The 20653-nt window shown below is 43.0% G+C and overlaps 1 protein-coding gene across 8 annotated transcripts in view; it reads right to left on the reverse strand.

Moving 5' to 3' along the window:
- The window catches only part of ATXN7L1 (ataxin 7 like 1), a 271611-nt gene that overhangs the window by 28148 nt on the left and 222810 nt on the right, over positions 1–20653 (reverse strand). For all 8 annotated transcript variants that reach the window (XM_069106974.1, XM_069106970.1, XM_069106969.1 and 5 more), the window contains 3 exons: positions 7229–7506; positions 1316–1398; positions 230–489 (listed from right to left, as the gene is read on the reverse strand). In XM_069106974.1, coding sequence (XP_068963075.1) covers positions 230–489; positions 1316–1398; positions 7229–7506 — 621 coding nt within the window. The remainder of the gene's footprint in view (positions 1–229; positions 490–1315; positions 1399–7228; positions 7507–20653) is intronic.

Here is a 20653-nt window from a genome sequence, read left to right on the forward strand (position 1 = left end):
CACCTATAACAAAGATGACAACCTGCAGACGACTAGATAAATAACCAGTGACTGATGTAGCATCCCCCCAGGTGTCTACTTCTACATGGTAAAAGCAAGCACAAACCCTAATGGATTGTGTCTTGCTACACTGAGACACATACAATGTGATACTAAGTCCTGTGCTAACAGAAACACTATCATAGACCCATAGCAAGACAAAGACTATTCCCAAGGTGGGAAGGCTTACCTAGGAAGTATAGAATTAGGTGGTCTGGATTTTGCAGGAGATGCTACTTTCAGTTCTGGCCCAGAGTTCATCGAAGATCCCAAAAGAGAGTCTTGTGCTGGTATAGGCTGGTTCTGATGTGTTTCCCTTGTAGATGATGGGAGATGCTCTTTGTCTTTAGAGACTTCTTTTTCCCTGGACCGAGCTTTGTGTTCAGCCAGAAGGATGTCAAATTGCTTTTTCCGGCCTGGGACTGCCCTCCGATGATTAAGTGAATGTGTCTAAAAGAAAAGGAGGATCAAAAGAGCAGCTTCTTTGGTCAGCACGTACACCTGCTTCCCCACTCCCTCCATTTCTGAAATTGCAATTCAAAGAAATTAAGAGATGCTGAAAAGTCAACTTTGAGGCAACGGCTTTCTGCGGCTATAAAGATGCAACCAGTACGCCAAGTGCTAGGTTAAACTGTGCCCAATATGTATATCGCTGAGAAGCGGAAGCTTTATCTAAAAATGGCATAAAATGACAACTTTCATAATGGACACCATCCAATCAACTTTGCTGAAAAAAGCAACATGAGGGAGCTAGATTTACACCATAATTCATGGCAAAGGCAGGCTGGCACACTGTCCCAATACAACAGAGCCCCAATATGGAGGAGGGGAAGAGCTCATCTCTCCATTCAGGATGCTAACTGGGGCTTTTGGTTGACCAATGACGGTTGCTTTTGGTCAGCTATTCCACTGGCAGCCCAGGTGTGGCTGGATTTGAGGCTACGCACATCATCTTTACTACAGGGCTTGCTCTCGGCAGTGTGGCTGCTGCTGCATACATAAGAATGGAGCGGGTGCCTGTGAGTGCCTATAAATACGATTTAGTGTCTGGCCTCACAAGTGACAAGGGAAGCCTATTTTTTTTCCCCCTTAAAACGCCAGCCTGCTGGAGGCAGGCACTCTGCTCTGCTGAAAGAGAAGAAAGCATTTCCCTACAAAGAGCCGCCGGGGGTCGTGTCGAAGTTCCACACCCTGCCGCGTGCAGAGTGACATGCAAACATTTCGACAACCGGCCCCAGCAAGAGCAGGAAGTATTGTTTTATGGAAAGAGAAATACCTTGCAGGTGAGTGATCTTGTGCAAGGTTTCTTTGTCTCAGGATCCAATACTCCACAGTGTTTATTTGGGTCAAATTCTCTCTCTGGTTTAAAAAAACAAACAAAAAAAAAATAAGAAAGAAAAAGGAAACTAAAAAGGATTTGGCATCAAGACTACATTTTTAAAAAATGCACATTTGCCCTAATGAGCAAGACATTGTCAGGCAATTTGTTTACTCAACCAGCAGATAAATTGCTTTTACCTTTTTTTCCCCCTTGAGAAACACTAAGAAGAAATTGACATATTTCCCTCTGAATCCAGAGAGAGTCTGTAAGACCTGCCACCATGGACAGACTCAAGACAAAGGGCTCTCAGGAAGGCAAGGAAAGGGTGTTGTGCCAGCACATTGGGTGATGAAAAAACCGTGATGTCAAAAATTGAGGCATTTGGGTTTCCACACAAACCAAGCCACAGACAAAGAAAGGTCACCTGAGGAGTAAGAGGTCAGTTTTACTGAGCTGCTCTAAATTTGAGGCTCTAATCTCTTTTACCTGCTATAGCTTATATTTAACTAAAGATTGTTCCTGCGAAATATCCTCTTCCCTGTGTCCCTTCTGCCTTGCAAAAAAACTCCCCTGTAGCAAGCCTTGCCATCAGAATAATTTTTAAACCGACCTGTGATTTCCTTGTGTAGGGATGCAGGTCAGGATCTCTTTTGCAACTTAAGGAGTCCCAGAGAGTTGAGAACTGAAAGGTTAAGTATCTTGCTCTGGCCAGTATATGTCAGAGGTGGAAGCTGAGTCTAGGTTTTTCTAACTCTGAGGCCAGTTCTCTATTCAAGTAGGCCAATATGTCTCTCTATCAGAATTTGAGCTATCATACAAAAACAAAAACAAGAACAAGAAAACCACTCAATCCTTTCTGTCCAGGGCATGATTCTGACGGCATTCCAGGCAAGAGGCAAGAGAGTGAATGTATGTATATATGTAAAGGAGTCAGACTGAAGCTTTGGGTCACTAGTGGGCACCTCCTAAACACTTATCAGCTTGTTTTTTTTTTCGTCAGGACAGGCAGCAAGTCCTGTTTTGATTAGTTGGAGAGATGGGAGAATTGAGAGGGTTAGCTTTCACAGGCTCCTGAAAACCATTCTGTCTCAATGTCAATGCTGAGTGGTCATGCTAAGCACTCCTAGGAATTCCTGCCTCATGCTTAATCTTTTTGATGCACCACTACCCCTTCTAGGACCACCAAAACCTCTTTTTGCTATCACATACATCCTTTGACTTTCAGAATGTACAGCCAAGGTATAACCTGAACCCAACTTAGCTTATCACCTTTAAAACAGTGGAAGACAGCTAATGGGTTCAGGGGTTGGTTGGGACAACCCCTTGGAAGTCCTGGGTCAATATTTACTCTTCATACCTTTTGGGAAATTTCCCTGGTGTGCTGTTGCTCCACAATAGATACTGCTGCATGGGAATTACAAAGAGCAGCCTTGGATGGCTAAATTCTCATGTTTGGGTTGGACTCCTGGAAGATATGGGAAGAGGAGAGTCCCAAAGCGATTTACCGGGTCCAGGCTTGCTATTGGGCTTGAGGTCCCTGGATGACAGAAGACAGACCCAAGGAAAGTTGTTCCTAAGGTATCCGTCTGAGCATGTCACTCCCCTATTCAGTCAAATCCAATGGCTCCCTATTGCCTCCAGGATCAAATATGAAGTTCTCTGGCTTTTAAGCCCTTTACAACCTGGCCAGCTTCCTACCTTTCCGTTCTTCTTACATCTTATTTCTGTCCACATACTCTACAATCCAGTAATGTCTTTGTTATTCCTTGTACAAAAGGCTCACCTCCCCACTTAATGCATTTTCACTGGCAGTCCTCCATACCTGGAATGCTCTCCACCTAATGGCTTCCTCCAAGTCCCAGCTAAAATTCCACCTTTCCTCCTCTTCCTTAAATTCTAATGTTTTCCCTCTGCTGATTATCTCCAATTTAGCCTGTGTATATCTTGTCTGTACATGGTTGTTTACACGTTCTAGCCCCCATTAAGACTCTGAGGTCCTTGAAGGCAGGGGCTGTTTTTGCCTTTTTGTCGACAGTGTTTATCACAGTTCCTGGCACATAGTAGGCACTTACTAAATGCTGGTTAAATTTTTAGAGGCAGATAAGTGGCACAGTGGATAGAGTATCAGACCTGGAGTCAGGCCAACATTAGCTGTACTAGCCCAAGTAAGTCACTTATCCTCCATCTACAAAACGGGGTGTAATAATAGTACCTACTCCCTAGGGTGTTGTGAGAATAAAATTCGATTCTATTTGTAAAGCACTTTGCAAACCTTTAAGTTCTTTATAAACGTCAGCTATCACTGTTGCTGTTGTCACTGTCGACTTGACTTGAGTTGGTAGCTAGTTTCTTTTTCATATTTTATGACAAGGGCCAGCGACATTAATAAAAAGGATAAGTTCGACTTGCCAATTTCTCTGAAATGCTCACATCTTTTGGGATATGTGACACTTCCATGGTGTCTGCTCTGGATTCCTCCTACTGAATCCTGTTCAGTAGGAATCACAGAATCATAAAATCTCAGCATTAGAAGGCACTTGAGTGGCCATTTAGTTCAACTGGGAAAAAAACAAAACCCAACCCTTCTCTAATATACTGGGAGTGGTCACAGAGCCACTGCTCATGGCCTTCAAAAGGGGAAGAATCCACTTTGGCCACGATATAACATCTCATATTTGGACTGCTCTAATCTCTAGGAAGTTTTTCCTGACATCAAATCTAAACATGCCTCCATGGCTTTGTTCCTAGTTCTGTTCTCTAGTGTCAAGCAGTGTTAAGTCTAACCTCTCTTTCTCATGAAAATCCTTCAAATATTTGAAGACAGCAATGACGAGTTTTCTCTCTTTAAGCTAACTACAGTTTCTTCAACTGATTTCTCTTACGCTATAAACTTGAAACCCTTCAACAATGAGTTCAAATCCCACCTGTGACACTCCCCAGGTGACCTCAGGCAAATCACTCGACCTCCCAGGACCTCAGTTCCCTTATCATTCAGATTATAGCGCTAGCTCTATCCATGATCCTGGGACTGTCCGGTTGCCTTCCACTGGACACTTCCAACTCTCCATGTCCTTCCTAAAATGTGGCCTCCAGAAATCAGCACAACACTGCAGATGTGCTCTGTACAACAGAACCAAATCCTCCCTTTCCTGGAAGCCTGCACTCTCCCAAAGCAGCCCATCACTGAATGAATCTTCTCAGAAACTTCCTGTGGCTTTATTCAGAGGCAGTTTTAAACCTGCTGCTCTATGTAAGAGGGACAATGTCGGGTCATAGAAAGAATCCTGGGCTACGTGTGTGGAGCCTTAGTTTGCCTTAGTTGTACTACTGACTAGCTGTAGGACTCCAGGGCAATTAATTTAATTTCTTCACCTAAATGTCCTTATGTACCAAGTTAAGGACGCTGCTCTAGATGGTATCGAAGGCTCTTTCTGATGCTAAAATTCTAGGGTTGTTCCCTGCTGATAGCTGATGCCCTCTAAGAACCTTGCCTCATGCTAGAAGTCACCTTGAAATAGGTTCTGCTGTCAGGTGAGGCAGTGGGAAGAACAGCGGTCTGTTACTGTCTGTTACAGGACTGCTGACGAGTTGGAAGAGTCACTTCTCTCCTCCTCCTGATTGCCTTATTTCTAAAATGAAGAGCTGGACCCAATATGTCATGGCAGCATGGCGTAGGGAACAGACAACAGGAATGCAGTAAGGAAGACCTGCTTCAGACACATACCAGCTATGTGACCCTGGGTGTGTCACTTAACTTTTCTTAGCCTCAGTTTCCTCATGTGTAAGTTGGGACAGCAGGAGAACCAACTTTACCTGCTAAGGATCAAATGACATAATGTATGCAAATGCTTAACAAACCTTAAAATGCTATATATATATATATAAATTTAGCTATTATTTTGAAAGTGATCACAACAAATCCTCCCCAGGATATGGATGGTGGTGGCAGTATTTGTGTGGGTAGAAACTGAATATGGGATAAGTGAACTGAAAGGAGAGCTCGGATGGTTTCTATTAATAAGGTGGGGGTGGGGGAAGGGTGCTGGAGGGGGGATAGTTGTAAACTGAGCAGATTTTGCTCAGACTCTAAAAATCTGTCTAGATGGTTGCTGGTACAAAGTCTGAAACTAGTGAATGGAAGTGTTCCATTTTAAAGCAATGGAGATGGGAGTGGGGGGTGGGGTGGGGGTGGAGGAGGGGTGTGAATAAAACAGCCTTTAGTTCTAAGCCAAATTCCCCAGCAGGTTTCTGCCAAAGTGCCTTTTATTTTTGCTTCATTTTTAAGAGCTGAAAACAGTTAGGACTGGGGGCACCCATTTCCCTGTGAGCTGCTCTCAAGTCATTAAGAAAGAAACCCAGGTGGAAGGCACTCAGCCTATCCTGACATGGAGCACCCTTCCCCCACCCCCCCTCACACAGAGCAAACACCTCACATTGCTTTGGATTTGGAACTCAGCCATTCAGGCAGGGGCAGAAAGATGGCTGCCAAGTGTTAAAAAGAGGTGGAAAAAAGGGAAGAAAGGCAGAGAGATTAAAAAAAAATACACCACAAAAACCAAAACCAAACCAAGAACAACCACCTTCTTCCCTTCCCCTTCCCCCAAACAGCAGTAACAAAAATCCAGACTGGTGTTCAAGATCACATATTTGTCACAGAAAATGAAGTTAATGCCTTTGGATCTATCATGCCTACATCTGCACTATTTAAAAAAAAATCTTTCCATTCACTTCTGCAAGACAAAACTGTAAATTCCCATTCAGAAGCACAGCCAGGGGCATAGAGTCTGTGAGGCAGCATCAAGTACAATAAGAAAACTTGAGTCCCTGAGCCCAAACCTTGCCATGCCGATGAGTGCCATGCTCAGCACCTAAGGCTGTCAAACTTGATTCATTAACTTTCTCTGGAATATACTGGGTCTGAAGTCTTATTTTTAGTTGCATCTCTACTACAGATATTATTTTCTATTGCCCCCACACCCCGCATTCTTCACCCCAGTATGGTCTTTCTTTTAGCTTGTTGTCAGTATGGGTCTTCCACTCACACTGTCTTCTGTGGCACTTGAGCTGACAAATCTAAACCAAAGCCCCATTCATATGGGGAATCCTGCTGGAAAACAAAACAAAACAAAACAAAACATTGAGCGAGATCACTCAGTCCTACAGGGAGCTAACTCAGGGGTGGCCAGCCAGGGCTGCTCAAGTGACTGCTCTCTAAAACAGTGAAGCCGATCCCAATGACAAAAGCCACTGTCAACAGCTCTGGCTTGGGCTTTTTAAAAAGAGAACACTGAACCAATCACGTGGCGGAAGCTGGAGCAGGAAAACCCAGAATGAACTTGGAAACCTACCATGAAAAAGGGCAGAGACTGAATTTCCTCCTTTGAAACCTATTGGCATGACCGTCCCTAATCTCCACTGAGCCCTTTGAGAAATGTCATTGAGATCTTTCCTAAGCCACTGCTGAAAGTCACTAGAGTGAGTCAATGAGCCTGTCTGTCGGCAGAAAATGGCTGTGCAAAACTAGATTACTACAATGGCCCTGGAAATTATGTGGATTTGTTGTTGTTGTTATTGTGCAGCTGGAATCCCCTCCGTCAGCTATTTAGGCTGGAAGATAGGGCATTTAAGCAGAGACAGATTTAATCGGATCCTAATAACACTAAAGCCACTTTAAGCTGGCATTTTGTGAATGAATGATCTTTCCAGTGATGGCTCTTTGCAGGTCAATCCTACCTGCAGCAATTCTTTCACAGGAAGAAGGACCTTGCTTGGAGGCACCAGGGCTGATAGGAGTGGGAGTAGCAGCCACTCAGCTGGGTGGTGGAGGGGGCCAGCAGGCTGCCAGACGGTGAAGGTGCGGGGACCTACCTGAAAGCCTCTTGTAAGGCTTGTTGCTTTTGGTGCCATTTTGGTGTTTCTTGTCTACTGAGGGAGATACGATTCCTTTGCCATTCAATATCTTCTCTGGTGACGGTGGCACCGGCTTGGACATCAACACCGGTTTAACTAAAGGTGGGGTAGGCACGGCAGAGGAAGAGGTGGCAGAGGTCACAGGAGTAGTGGCTGTTGAGTTCATTTTGACATTGGCACCGTCTGCCTTCACTAGGTTAGGAATTTTCTCTAAACTGACTATAGGAACAGGAACACTGCAAAACAAAGAAACAAACACAAATTCTTTCTTTGATGCACCATGTCCACTGAGGGGAGATGTTCACCCGACCCCACATGTCAGTTGCCAAGCCACTCCATGATCACTCATTTGTGGTAACCCTGGTGATGTGGGCCGTAGGGAGTTCAGTTTTGCTGGGAAGGGAGACTCATGACCAGGAAGAAAACTGGTATCTCAGGTCAGGCACAGGACCAGGAATGGTATCAAAGCCGACCTTGTCCTTCCCTCCCACCCACATCCTGCTTGATCGCCATGGGTCATTACACTGCTTCCTCCTCCCCTGTCTCTTTAAGAAAGTTGGTCTCATCTGAAAGACAACACCTTTGGTTGGCACAATGTCCCTGCTGAGATGCTCAGGGAAAGATGCTGTTTGTTACCAAAGAAAGTGTGCCACTTGCTGAAAGACTCTCCTCACTTGCTCTAGCATGCAGCTAAGACTCCCGTCCTCATCCTGATCAAGCCTGACATCTGCTTAGCTTGAGAGTGCTGACAGAATCACACAACAGGACGGGATGGCTTCGGGCCAGAGGACTGCACAACATGCTGTCTGAGGGCTTCTGGATTACTCTCATATCCTGGGAACGGGCTAAAATTGAGTGAGCCGCTGTGTAACATTATCTAATATCCCATTTTAGTCAGCTAGTTATGTAAATGGGCAATTCTCAGAAGCTGGCAGCTTTCTTTCCATGATGAATTTTAAAAAGGCAGTACAGGAAGGTGTGCTTTCACTCCTTAGAATCAGCACTAATCATAGCCATTTCTTCCATAATACCTGCGCACAGGAGTTTTCAAATGGGGTCAGTCATACCTTAGGGATCTATGAAGGACTTGGGCCTAGGCTAGGTCCCTGAATGAGAAGGGTCAGATTTCCCTCAGTCTCTGTACAGGCTCCAGGGGAACCTCTCCATTCTCCCCTCAAAGCACAGGCTGCTTCCTCAGATCCTGGCTGATCTGTGAGCTGAGAGCTGAGCACCCAAGTCTACTTCGGAATGTAACAGGACAGACCACATACGATTAAGTCTTTTTGGCCCAGTAGCCACTAAAGGGCCGTCTGAGAGGTGCTGGGGGCACAGTGGATTGAGTGCTAGACTTGGAGTCAAGATGCTCTTGGTTCAAATCCCACCTTCACACACTTAATAAGTGTGTGATCTTGGGCAACTTCTTTAGCTTCTCTGAGACTTATTTTCCTCGTGTGTGAAATGGGATCATAACAGTCCTTACCTCACAGGATCAATGTGAGGATCAAATGAGATAATGCATTTAAAGCATTTTGTAAACATGAAAATAATAAATAAATTTCAACTATTATCATTACTATAACTACTGCTCCTGGAAATTGTATAGAGTTAGGGAAGAATATTTTATGTCCATAGAGAAAAGGAGTTCCCCCTTCTCTAAGTCTCTTGAAATGGTTATTTGATTAACTTATTAATTTAATTATTATGGTAACTCTTTTGTCCTTAGCCTCCTTCCTCTTTTTAAATAGGAGCACAGATGCTGTTTACAGATTCTCAATATCTTGGAAGGCAAATATTGGACCTGACAAATCTACTGTGCTGGTTGGGAATCTGGAGCCTGCCCACTCCCTGATTCTTTCTAGGACGCTCTTTTCCTTGGACTGAGAAAAAGTTATACAAGACTCTAGGTCTTTCAATAGGGACAAGCAAGCTGGCAGTTTGGGGTAAGACATGAAACCAATACTATTTCAAGGATTTCCAGAGTAGGTAAAATGGTGTCTAAGCTATTAAAAACACAAACAGACATCTGCTAATTTCTAAAATCTCACCTCAAAGTACTCAAATACATTGAAAGACTAAAACAACACTGAAAAAGAGAATTTGCAAACCTTCTAATCTAAAAATAAATGAGAAAAATGAAAACCACACATATACATAAAATAAAACCCCAAGCTTAAAACCTGCACCAGGGAATTTAGGATTACTAGGAACCCTTTTTCCTTTCTTTTCTTTCCTTCCTTATTTCCCTTCTTCCTTCCTAATACCCGACAGCTGATTAATTAATAATAACCACTGATTTCATTCCTACTCCTTGTTCTAATATACTGCCTTTTATTTCTATTCTTCAAGTGTGGATAAGGTGTTATGTGGCACATCTAAATCCTTGACCAAGAAGGTATAAACATCTTCTAACTGCCCTTCTGTTTTCTCTGCCATCCATCTTTGGATAAAAGGCAAGGCCAAGGGAAGGGAATTAGCACTGATGCACCACCTACTAAATGCTTTACAAACATTATTTCATTTGATCTTCAAAACAACTCTTTGAGGTAGGTCCTGTTATTATCCTCATTTTACAGCTGGGAAACTGAGGCAAACAGGTTAAATGATCTGCCCAGGGTCTCATGGCTAGTAAGTGTCTGAGGCTGGATTTAAACTCAAGTCTTCCCGACCCCAGGCCCAGCACTCTATCTACTGAGCCACCTAGCTGCCTCTAAGAAAGGTATGGTACAGTGGAAAACACATTGGGGTTTTGAACCAACAGAATTAGATTCCTGGTTTTACCACTTAATAGAACTATATGACCTTGGGCAAGTCACATATCCATGAGCCTTCACCTCCTCACACGAAAAATGAGGATAACAATCCTTGTTTTACCAACCTTTTGGAGTTATGAGGAAAGCCCTCTGTATGGGGCAACAGAAATGTGAGCACTTATAATAATAATGAGTCTGTCTACCAAATAAAGATCAGGAAAGGGAATTTAAACTTCTCAGTTCTAGTTTAATTTCCTGCTTGGAAACTTTGTGTGAGTCAAAGACCATTAGATTACAGATTTAGAGCTGAAAAGGTCCTTACAAGGCATCTAATCTCCACATTTAACAGATGAGAAAAGTGAGGCACAGAGAGGCTAAGTCACTTGTTTGAAGTCACAGAGTAAGGGGCAGAATTGGGATTTGAACTCAGGTCCTCTGACTCCAAACCAGTTTTTTTCCCACTGTAGCATGCTGTCTTCTGAGCCTTTTGGGGCCCTCATTTACTCATTTGTAAAGTAACCCAGCAAAAAGCTAGGTACATTATAACTTAGAAACATTTTTACTTGCATAGAATAACCCAAGGATATTGTGAGAATTGATACAAATACAAAACAAAAGTTCGGTGTTTAATGTAGCATGCTGTATTTTCCCCCCAAAGTGAATATCCAGCTAAAACTTGGCTTCCCTAAAACAGCCACAAAGTTCAGATGCAGCCAGTCCAGCTCTTTGGAAAAATGTCAATTGTTTCATCTCCTTAGAGCTCTGTCATCCCAATATGTTTACTTATACTTTGACCAGGTTAGACAACATACCTATTACCTATCTCCTATTTTGAGTTTTCTGCCAATGGATAGTAGAGTGCTTGTTTACTATTCTTAACCTGCTAGTTAGTGTTCCTAGAAATCCTGCTGGGCCCTAATTACCTCCTGCCCTGAAAACCTCAATATATAGACTAGGCTGACAGCAGAATCAGAATGAAGTCACCCAATAGGAGAAGTAACTCATCAGGAGTCTGAAAAATAGCTACATCCAATTCTTCAAAGCCTCAATTTTATTTTGGAAGAGGGGAGAATCTGGAGTCTGGACAAACATCTACCAAAGAATTCCAAATATAATGTGATCAGTGTTGGACTTCTGCCTGGCAAAGTTCCATGATGCCAAGGAATGGAGTGGAACTCTGGGGGTGGTAGGAACGCTGCACTTTCTCTGGGGTTCGATACTGAAGGGTCTAAGATATCTCATAGGCCAAGACTATGGAGCTGAGGGGGTAGAACTTGGCAGCTGCTCCTTTTCATTACTTACTTGGTCACTTTTTTCCTCCCTAGAAAAATACAGGGTAGTTCTCAAGTCCCTGGGAAAATGTCCAAACGTCCTTCTGAAGTAACATGATTCTAGCTAGAGCCAAGGAGGAGACTCTGCTGGGAATCAACAGAAAAGAGAAACTGGCAACTAGAATGGTTCTAGGGGAAGAGAACCCAGGAGCCAAACACATCACCAGGAGAAATTAAGAGGAAGAGAGAGAAGTGAAAATCATACCTATGTGACCTTACCACCCTCATCCCACCCAGTATAAATGGCAGCCATGGGCTCATCCCAGTATTCAGTCTCCTTTCTTCACTGTTACTGGAAACAGTCTTGAATTCCTAAATCAGCGAACAGAGGAGGAAATGTATACAAAATTGTGCCATACACAATTTGGAAAATAAATCCCAGGGGTTCTCAACTTTTTTTTTTAATAAGCCCAGCATGAAACTGACCCGAAACTTGGAGAGCACTTCCCCCTCCCTTGGTGTCACTCCCCACTTTTTCATTTTCCTTGCTTAGTTCGCATTTTCCTGGGCTTTTCTTACAAGTCTAGGGCAAGAGCTCTTAACACGGGATCCTTGGAACCCCAATTTCTTGGAGAGCCTTCAGGGGGTCTCTGAACTTGAATGGAAAGGCCCCCAAACAACTATTGCTGAGATAGGGTTCATGGACTAAAGCAGTCCATGACATGCTTTAAGTTTTAAAAATTCCTCCCCTATACTAAGAAAGAATATACATTGGAAAGTTTTCTCCTCTATCCCTGTCTTTCTGTCTTCCCATCACCCTCAGTTTCTTTGTGTTTGGACTATCTTCTCTGTCTGCCCATCACCCTCAGTTTCCTTGCTCTAACTCCTTTTCCAGGGCACAATGGCTCTAAACAGGATTTACTTAGCAGTACACTTTTCTGAGGAGTATGGAGTCCTGAAGAACAAGGTAAAGGTACCCCCATTTTGGAGGTGAGTTAAAGCATGCTCACATACTTCCCCAATAATGGGACTACATACCTCCTTTTCTGCACCTGATCATATTAACTTCAATACTTCAAAGGGAGGATGCAATGCAATGAGTAGCCCCCAATTTCCTGCCTGCCAGGTTTGTTTCTGCCTTATTTGCCAGGCTGGTGAGCCTAGCGATCATTACTTACGTCTGAGAGCTCACTTCCTGTCACTTCCTTCCCCCAGTTACAAGGAATTCCCCTATTCCCTCCCAGAAGCCTCACAATTAGTCACATTTACCCACTCACTATCGTCCTCTTTGCAAGCAGTATGTGAAAGAGAAGGATGATTCTCTGATCTTCTCCCGCTGGCTCCATAATGCCTGTTTTGTTCGCTTGGGATGAACTCTTTAAGGGAGCACGGGGCAGCAGCTTGTTTCCCTGCTGTGTGTAATATACTGGGAGTAGTTATCTCCTTGTTATCTCTGTACCTCTGCACGGCTGTCATGGAGAGAGGATTGCACAGTCAGGGACCGCCCTCCCCCATCCCTGCTATGGAAAACACAGGCTCCCCACAACCAAGAGCGCTTCGCTATGTTGGGGGACAATCTGCCCGTTGGTTTTTGTGTCCCTCTATTAAATGCACATCTTTCTTCTAATGTGCTTGGCATGAGTAACTTGCCCTTTCTAGCCAAAGTAACTCTTTGGCCTTCACGAATAACATTTCTCTTACATTTATTCACACAAGGTGCCTTTCACATACCCTCACCACCTCCCTCTATCCCCTGCCCCCCTCTTCATTGTCTGCAGTGGAGCTGAGGCAGATTATCTCAATTTCCATTTGAGGAAAATGGTTTTCATACTCCTAGTTCCAGTTGCTATCAGAATGATTATACCTTATTGATGATCATAATTTACTGTTTCATCATTGTCAACAAAAAAAGTCTTAAGAAATGGAGAATTTTAGAGTCAGAAGGGTCCTCAGAAGTAGGTTTGCAAAAATGTTTCCCAATTCATCATTATACTTACCAGTATAGAAATAATGTGCATTATTGAGTGAGGGCCTAAAAAACATAGTACTACTGCTATGGACTCTATTTTGGATGAAAATTCTTAGTAATCTTCAGACTAATTTCTTTTAGGAACCTGTGCTCATAGGCCCGATCTAGTACCTTTTCATTCATATGATCTTTAGGGAACCTAGAAGGGTCAATTTAATCTAGTTCTCTCTTCTGGGAGGAGGAAACAGCATTAATCTATCTCTGAAGGACTAGTGTTGTCTTACTTTAAAAGACCTTAATGCAGATGATTCCATTATCTCTCTTGATTTCCCCCCTTTAAAGCGACTATTAGGAAATTATCACCTGTATCTTTCAAATTTAAATAAAACTTGGGAAGAGCTTTAAAAAAAACCCACAATATCATCAATAAGGATGCTAGCTTTAGAAATATGTAAGGGTCGAAATGAAAATTAGAAACCTTTGAATACCAAGCATGGCACACAGCAGGTATCCTAATACATGTCTGTTGAATGAATATTATCTCCTATACGGAAGCACTTGGAAAAAAATCCTCCTAAGTTCAGTTGGCAAACAACTTCACAAGCACAGATTACAAGCAAAGCCTGGGAAACAAACAAACAAAAAACCCCAAAGCTATCAAACTAAATGAACTCCTTTCTGAATATTAGGCCTTGGAAATAGAAGGCATTACAAGTATTCTTTTTCAGTTTTAGCAAGGCTTTGAATTCTATCCTACATGACACATCCTCAATAAATCATGAAAATGTCTATACCACATAGTTATTAGTTGGGTACACATTTGGCTACAGAGGCAAAACCAGACAGGTTATTGCTGAATCGCTACCAACTTAGGTGCCATGCTAGGAGGTGTGATGCAGGGACCTGTCCTGGATAGAGTGTTTTATGGCATTTTCATCAATGACCTAAATGACAGAACAGAAATCTGGCTCATCAGATTGGCTGAGGCCCTCAAGGACAGCTCCTCAAGAAGAAAAGGATCAGAATTTCCTTCAACAATGACTTTGGTGAAAATTTAAAACAGCTGAAAACAAACAGAATGAAGTTCAGTAAGGACCAACAGTGCTAAGTTAAGGGTTCAGGTATAAAGTTGCCACCTCAGACTGGATGTGAAGACGTCATCCCTGAGGTCTAGTGAGTTTCTGATTGATAAGCATTCTTATCTTGCCCAAACCCACTCTTCAGATTACTCCATTCCATACCATGTCATTCCACCAGGCCATGCTACCTCCCATATACTTCCTTTCCACCCTCCAACCTGCTTTCCCATTCTAGCCCTGAAAACAAATCAACTCTGCACATTGCCATTCCTGGAAAGGATGACTCAATTGTTGTATGGTTCTACTCATCAGCCCAGTGATACCTTTTTCAAAACACTTCTTTTTGGCCACTACTCCCCTGTATATGTTATATTCCTCTATTTGAAGGTAAGCCCCTTGAAGGCAAGGACTGTCTTGCTTGCTTGCATGAAGTCAAATTATATACCCTATATAAAGAACTTTGCAAATATAAAAACACTATTATAATTATCATGAGAAGAAATCTTGGTGTACTGGTTAGGGCTATTTAGGAACATGAAAAACAATGGAGATTATTGCTGATTATACAGACACTTCAAGAGCAGAAACCACTGTGTGGTCTCCAAAGTGGGATCCATGACCTCACCTCAGGGGATGTGATCAACTAAGGGAGGTTGGGAGGATGGCTTGTACCTCATTCCTCTGGTGATGGCCCACTTTAGTGTATAAAAATATACAACATAGCCATACCTACCCTTATTCCTCCCTGTCCCACATATTATTCCCCTACCTTCAAGGTGTAATATCCTAATGTAATCCTCCCTCCCTCCCTCCCCGTCAGAGGCAGGCACTAGCCCCTAAGGGTAGTTATAACCTAATTACTAACTGGCTACTCATAGCAGCAGCTGCCATAGATGCCACTGAGAAACTCACTCCTCCTCTACCCCTCACTCAGAAAACTCACCTTCAAGTCCTATAGGTCACCTCATGGCTTTTTACCCTTCAGAGTGTGGGCTACACCCTGGGGCAGAGAAAAGTCAGTCAATGAGCATTTATTAAATACTACGTACTAGGCACTGGATCGAGAACCAGAGCAGTAAGAGCCTTGTCTCTGAGTCACCACTACTCTTTTTTGTTTTGGGTAAGACAGTGAATCTCAGTTGGTGAGTGGGCATGGGTGGGTTGTTATTTGCCTTGAAGATCTTATCTTTCCCCCAAACTCACCCCTCTTCCAAATGTCCACATTTTGATGAAGGGCACAACCATCCTTATCATCTTTAATTCCTCATTCTCTCACAACTCATGGGAAAATTGTGTCATTTCTACCTCCACAATATTTTCTCCACTTGTTCCCTTCTCCTCCCAACACAGTCCCTATGCTCACTCAGGCCCCTTTCACTTCTCACACCTGGACCATTCCAACAGCCGTCTAACTGGTTCTCTCCCATCACATCTCTCCACTCTCCAATCCCATCTTCTCCACAGCTGCAGAAGTGATTTTCCAAAAATCTGACCATGTCACTACTCACCTTCTCAATAAACTCAAGTTGTTCCCTATTGATTCGAAGACCAAACATTATTTCATCTTTGTCTCCTTGTGTAAGTTGTATATGATGGTTATCAGCACAGAAGTACACGAAGATACTTTAAGAATAAGTAAATAACTACATACTGGGGGTACATGCTCAAATTTTTCTTATGAAGGAAGGTGAAGTGATCAAAAAAAGTTTGCAGACTCCTCTGAGACAGCTATAGTTTTTCTGTTAGTGGGGATATGGAAGAGAATCAAACAGAGATTTACAAAAGGTCCCTTGTTGGGAGATATGGTCTGGGTACAATGACTCGCACAAAAAATTCTTACTATCTCAGGAGGAAAAATGGGCAAGAAGGCAATCGGGGTAGGCAAATGATGGTGATGGTGATGATCGTAACTGGCATTTATATTCTCTTTAAGGTGTACAAAGTGCTCTCCATCTACTATCTCATTGGACCTTCCTAACAACCTTGCGAAGTAAATGCCACAGGCATTATTCTGATCATTTTGTGGATGAGATGGACACCTAGATTGAGAAAGGCTGAGTGATTTCCTTTGGCCACACAGCTACTACGTATCTAAGTTAATATTCAAAACCAGGTTTCTTGGAGTGGAGTTAGTCCTTTCGTAGTAGATTATAGAGTCCCCTAAAGGACCTGGAGCTGGAAGGAACCTCAGAAGTCATCTAGTCCAATACCCTCATTTTACAGATGAAGAAATGGAGACCTATAAAAATCAAGTGACTTGTCCAAGGCAACACAGGTCAGGATTAGAACTCATTTCTTTTTAAGTTCAGCACTCTTTCTACTGCACCCCTCCGCCCCCCCAAATTAGTGATACTGTGACTAAGGCAATAAAGAATTCACTTCAGTAAAACTTTCAGGATTTGACTTTAGCCATTGGTAGAACAGACAGCTACCACTTAATATAGTGTGTGAGACACCAGGCAACACTGGACCCCCAGCCCCTCAGAACAAAAGAAAACAAACTTTACTTCAGCTGCTCATTGCTGTCTGAAATTCTTTTAACCAGGGACATTAAAAAAAAAAATTCTACAGTGGTTTCTGGGAGAAGAAACAGCAGCTTAAATTCACATTAAGGTCTAAATGTCTGATTGCAGATCTTTCCTAAGAGTAGGTTTTGACAGAAAGAAGAGGAGAGAGAGAAGTAAGGGACTGAGCTCTGGATAATAAGGGGAAAGGAAGCCTGAGGGGACAGAGAGTCATGAACAAACACAGAATTCGAAGGTAGGGGGGGCTAAAGAGAAATTTCACTTACTACATAATTTAGTTTTGGGCCAGCCCTGCTTTAGGGGAATAATGAAGTGGGAAAGTTACTGTCTTCAGCCACCAGATGTCGGTGTCCAGAAGGAATCCTCTTTCAGGCTAATAAAGGGCTCCCTTTGCTGACTCTGCTCCTGTATCTCCTCCTAGAGTCATAAGAGCTGAGCAATTTGCCATTATTCCTCCTGCGCCAGGCTCTCCTGTCAACAAAGCTGCCGGTGCGGATGAAAGGGGGCGGCAGGGGAAGCTTGGGAGGTGCACTGTAAGAACCCAAGAGAGAGAAGACTCCTTCTCCATGGCTGCCTCGGTGAGGCTGAGAGAGGCGAGAGGCCAGCCCACTGGGCGACCTCAAGCATCTGGGCTGGCATGCTGAGTGCCTGGGGAGGGCAGGTGCTAATCCTGGGGCCCCTCCTCTTACAGGTTTATTCATTCAGAGGGAAGTGGGGAATAAAAAGGACTGAGTCTAAGCACTAAAGCAGTCATATGAAATCAGCTGATTTAGCTCATGTATCAGGCTCCCAACCTCTGCCCAGTATTGCCATGTATGACCTGCTCCCTCAGAAGAAAATAAGACCCTGTGGCCCAAGCATCTCATTCAGCCTTCAGGTAGTTCCGGTTTTCTACACAGCCCCTTTTCTTTTCAGTCCTAAAATCTAAGAATCTTAAGATTAGAAGGAATTTGAGATACTATCTTGTCCCTATGGTGAACCCAAGCACATTTCTTTCATCTTTTAGAAGATTCTCCTTTTCAAAGCTTTTAAGAAGGCATACATACTGGGAAAGTAGAGCAAAGACAGAAGTACAAACACATCTCTTCTCCCTTCCCCAAGCAGACACATTTCCCCCCTACACTTGGTGGTCCCTGAGGAGAGTGGAGTCAAACATAAAGTGGTTGCTACAAAACATTTAGAAGAATAAGAGTCCGTAGCTTTTTCCAGCAGCCTCACTCTAAGGTCAGATTTTTTTTTTTTTTTGCTAGGGCTAACCTACATCCTTTCCCCCTGCAGAAAAACTTGTTTTTCCATTTTGTTCTGAGCAGAGGAACAGAAAACACACAAACCCATCCACTAGTCTGTACAAGAAGGAACTCTTTATATATGGGGGTAGTTGTACCCTACCTGTCTCTTCCCCTGGTTGACCAATCCCAATCCTCTAATCTTTGTGTCTTACATTTCTCAGCACTTATGAAGGAACCTTAATTTTTTACTGAATTAGAAGAAAGCACCAAAAGACCCCTGTTCCATAAATTCTTCATTTGTTTTCTAGTTATAAGTTCTGAACCAGCCATGGACTTCTTTTTTGGGGAGGCAATTGGGGTTAAGTGACTTGCCCAGGGTCACACAGATCGTAAGTAGCTGAGGCTACATTTGAACTCAAGTCCTCCTGACTCCAAGGCCAACTCTATCCACTGTGCTACCTACCTGCTTTTAGTCATGGACTTCTAGCAACAGAGTGACTCAGGCTGAACATATTGAGAATCATTCCAATGGTCTTATACCGTTTCCTCTTACAAAGTTACTGATACACATTCCTCCATCATTCATGCTTGTGGGGTTTTTTTTCCCCTAAAAGCAGTATACCTTTATAAAAGGTGTGCATTTACTTGTTTTAAGTATTTTTTAAAAATAAGTTTTCTATCTGTTTTTGCATCAGTCATTTTTTTAAACGTATGATTCTCCTCTGCTTCCCTCTGAAGCAACAGAAAGAGAATCAACTCTCAGGCTAGTGGCTCCAATCCCACCTCTGGCACTTACTGCCCATGTGAGCTCAGGCACTTTGTTTCACTTCCCCAGGCCTCAGTTTCCACATCTTTAAAATAAGAGGGTTGGGTTAGAAGCCTCTGATGTCCCTTCCAGCTCCTTACCTAAGGAGGCCTGGTGATCCCATGACACAATGACCGTGTCTGCGGTATTGCCTTCTTGATTTTAAGAAGCACACAGTGCTTTGTTCTCAAATTCATTTGACATCCTTTATTTATCCTTTATGACGGACTTTATTTTTTCCTCTTTATGTCTATGTCATGGAAATGTCATGCTGGCTAAGGAAGGGAGGAAATATTTGAAAATGAAGGTGATATAAAAACAAAACGTATTAATAAAAGAAAACAGCAAAAAAGGTAATAAATACCATAAGAAGCTGGCCTGAATAAACATGGAAACAAGTAGCACTGTTCATATGAAAGTAGAGAGAAGGAGGGTAGGGAATGAGCCTTTGTATAGCATGTACTCTGGATCAGGCACTGAGCTAAACACTTAAAAAAAATTACCTCATTTCTCACAGCAATCCTGCAAGGTAGGTGCTGTTATCATTCCCATTTGACAGATGAGGAAACTGAGGCAAACAGAGGTTTGTGAATTGTCCAGAGCCACAGAGCTAAGTAAGTTTCTGGGGCCAGATCTAAACTCAGTTCTTCCTGATTCCAGGCTCAGTACTCTATGCACTGTGCCACCATACTCAAAGAGAAAAATATTCTGGTGAACAATTAAAAAAAGAAAACGAATGATGGTCATCTTGTTATCTACTTTGGCCCACAGTCTGATTAGGCCAGCCTTACACAGAGGTGGTCATTCCTCATTCTTCAGTTTCCTTTTTTTCCCCAGTGGTGGGTAATAATAACCTTTCCTCTTACAGAACTTCATTCTTTTATTTCTGAGGACTCTTCTAATTTACCAAGGTCGCATGGAATTTAGAACCTATCCTTCAAGGTGTGGGGCTCTGCCCCTAGCTTGGCCTTATCTGAAATCTGAATGAGTGAGAGGCACTTAAATACTGAAGGAGTAGTAACTTTCTTGTCCTTGATGCCTCACTGGTGTAAGGAGGGATTTCCCAGTTGGCTTAAAGGAAATCTGAAGCGCTCCACCTTCTTTCGAATCTTCCCCACCATCCTCCACTGCCTTATTCCTCTCCCTGTATCTGGGACTTATCCTTCTGGTCCCTTCCTTCTTTCCCCTCCCTTTCCAACTCTCTTCAATGGTGGGGGGTGGGGGGGAGGAGGAGAAGGGCAGGAATGAAGGGGGGGGGTTCAACCCCAGAGGCAGCCTGACAAAGTGTACAGAAGACGAGCTTTGAAGGAAGAAAGGCCTCAGTTTAATTCCCATCTATGCACATCTTCAGCAAATCTACTGACAAATGGCCTAGGAAACTCTCTAAGACTACAGACTGTAGATGAGTGGTGAGCTGTATCAATGGAGGGGCTTCAATACTGAGTTCCGCAACTAACAAAATCATAGGTAAAAACAAACAAGCCCATCTTACTTCTTATTCTTTTCATTTTCCTCGAATCGTCAGGGTTAAGAATAGACTTCAGTAAACCCCAGACACTTAAAAAAAACCTTATTTCTCTCCTCCCTTTCACAGTCAAACTCCTAGAAAAAGTGATTTACTTGTCTTCACTTTCTCTCTTCTCATTCACTTCTCAACCAGTTAAGGTTTGGATGATAATCTTGTTGTTCAGTCACGTCTGACCCTTCGTGATCCCATCTGGGGTTTTCTTGGCCAAGATGCTAGAGTGGTTTTCC

This window comes from Petaurus breviceps, unplaced genomic scaffold (assembly GCF_028583685.1).
Source record: "Petaurus breviceps papuanus isolate PSGF00001 unplaced genomic scaffold, PetGlider_PUasm1.0 84, whole genome shotgun sequence".
Classification (NCBI taxonomy): domain Eukaryota; kingdom Metazoa; phylum Chordata; class Mammalia; order Diprotodontia; family Petauridae; genus Petaurus; species Petaurus breviceps.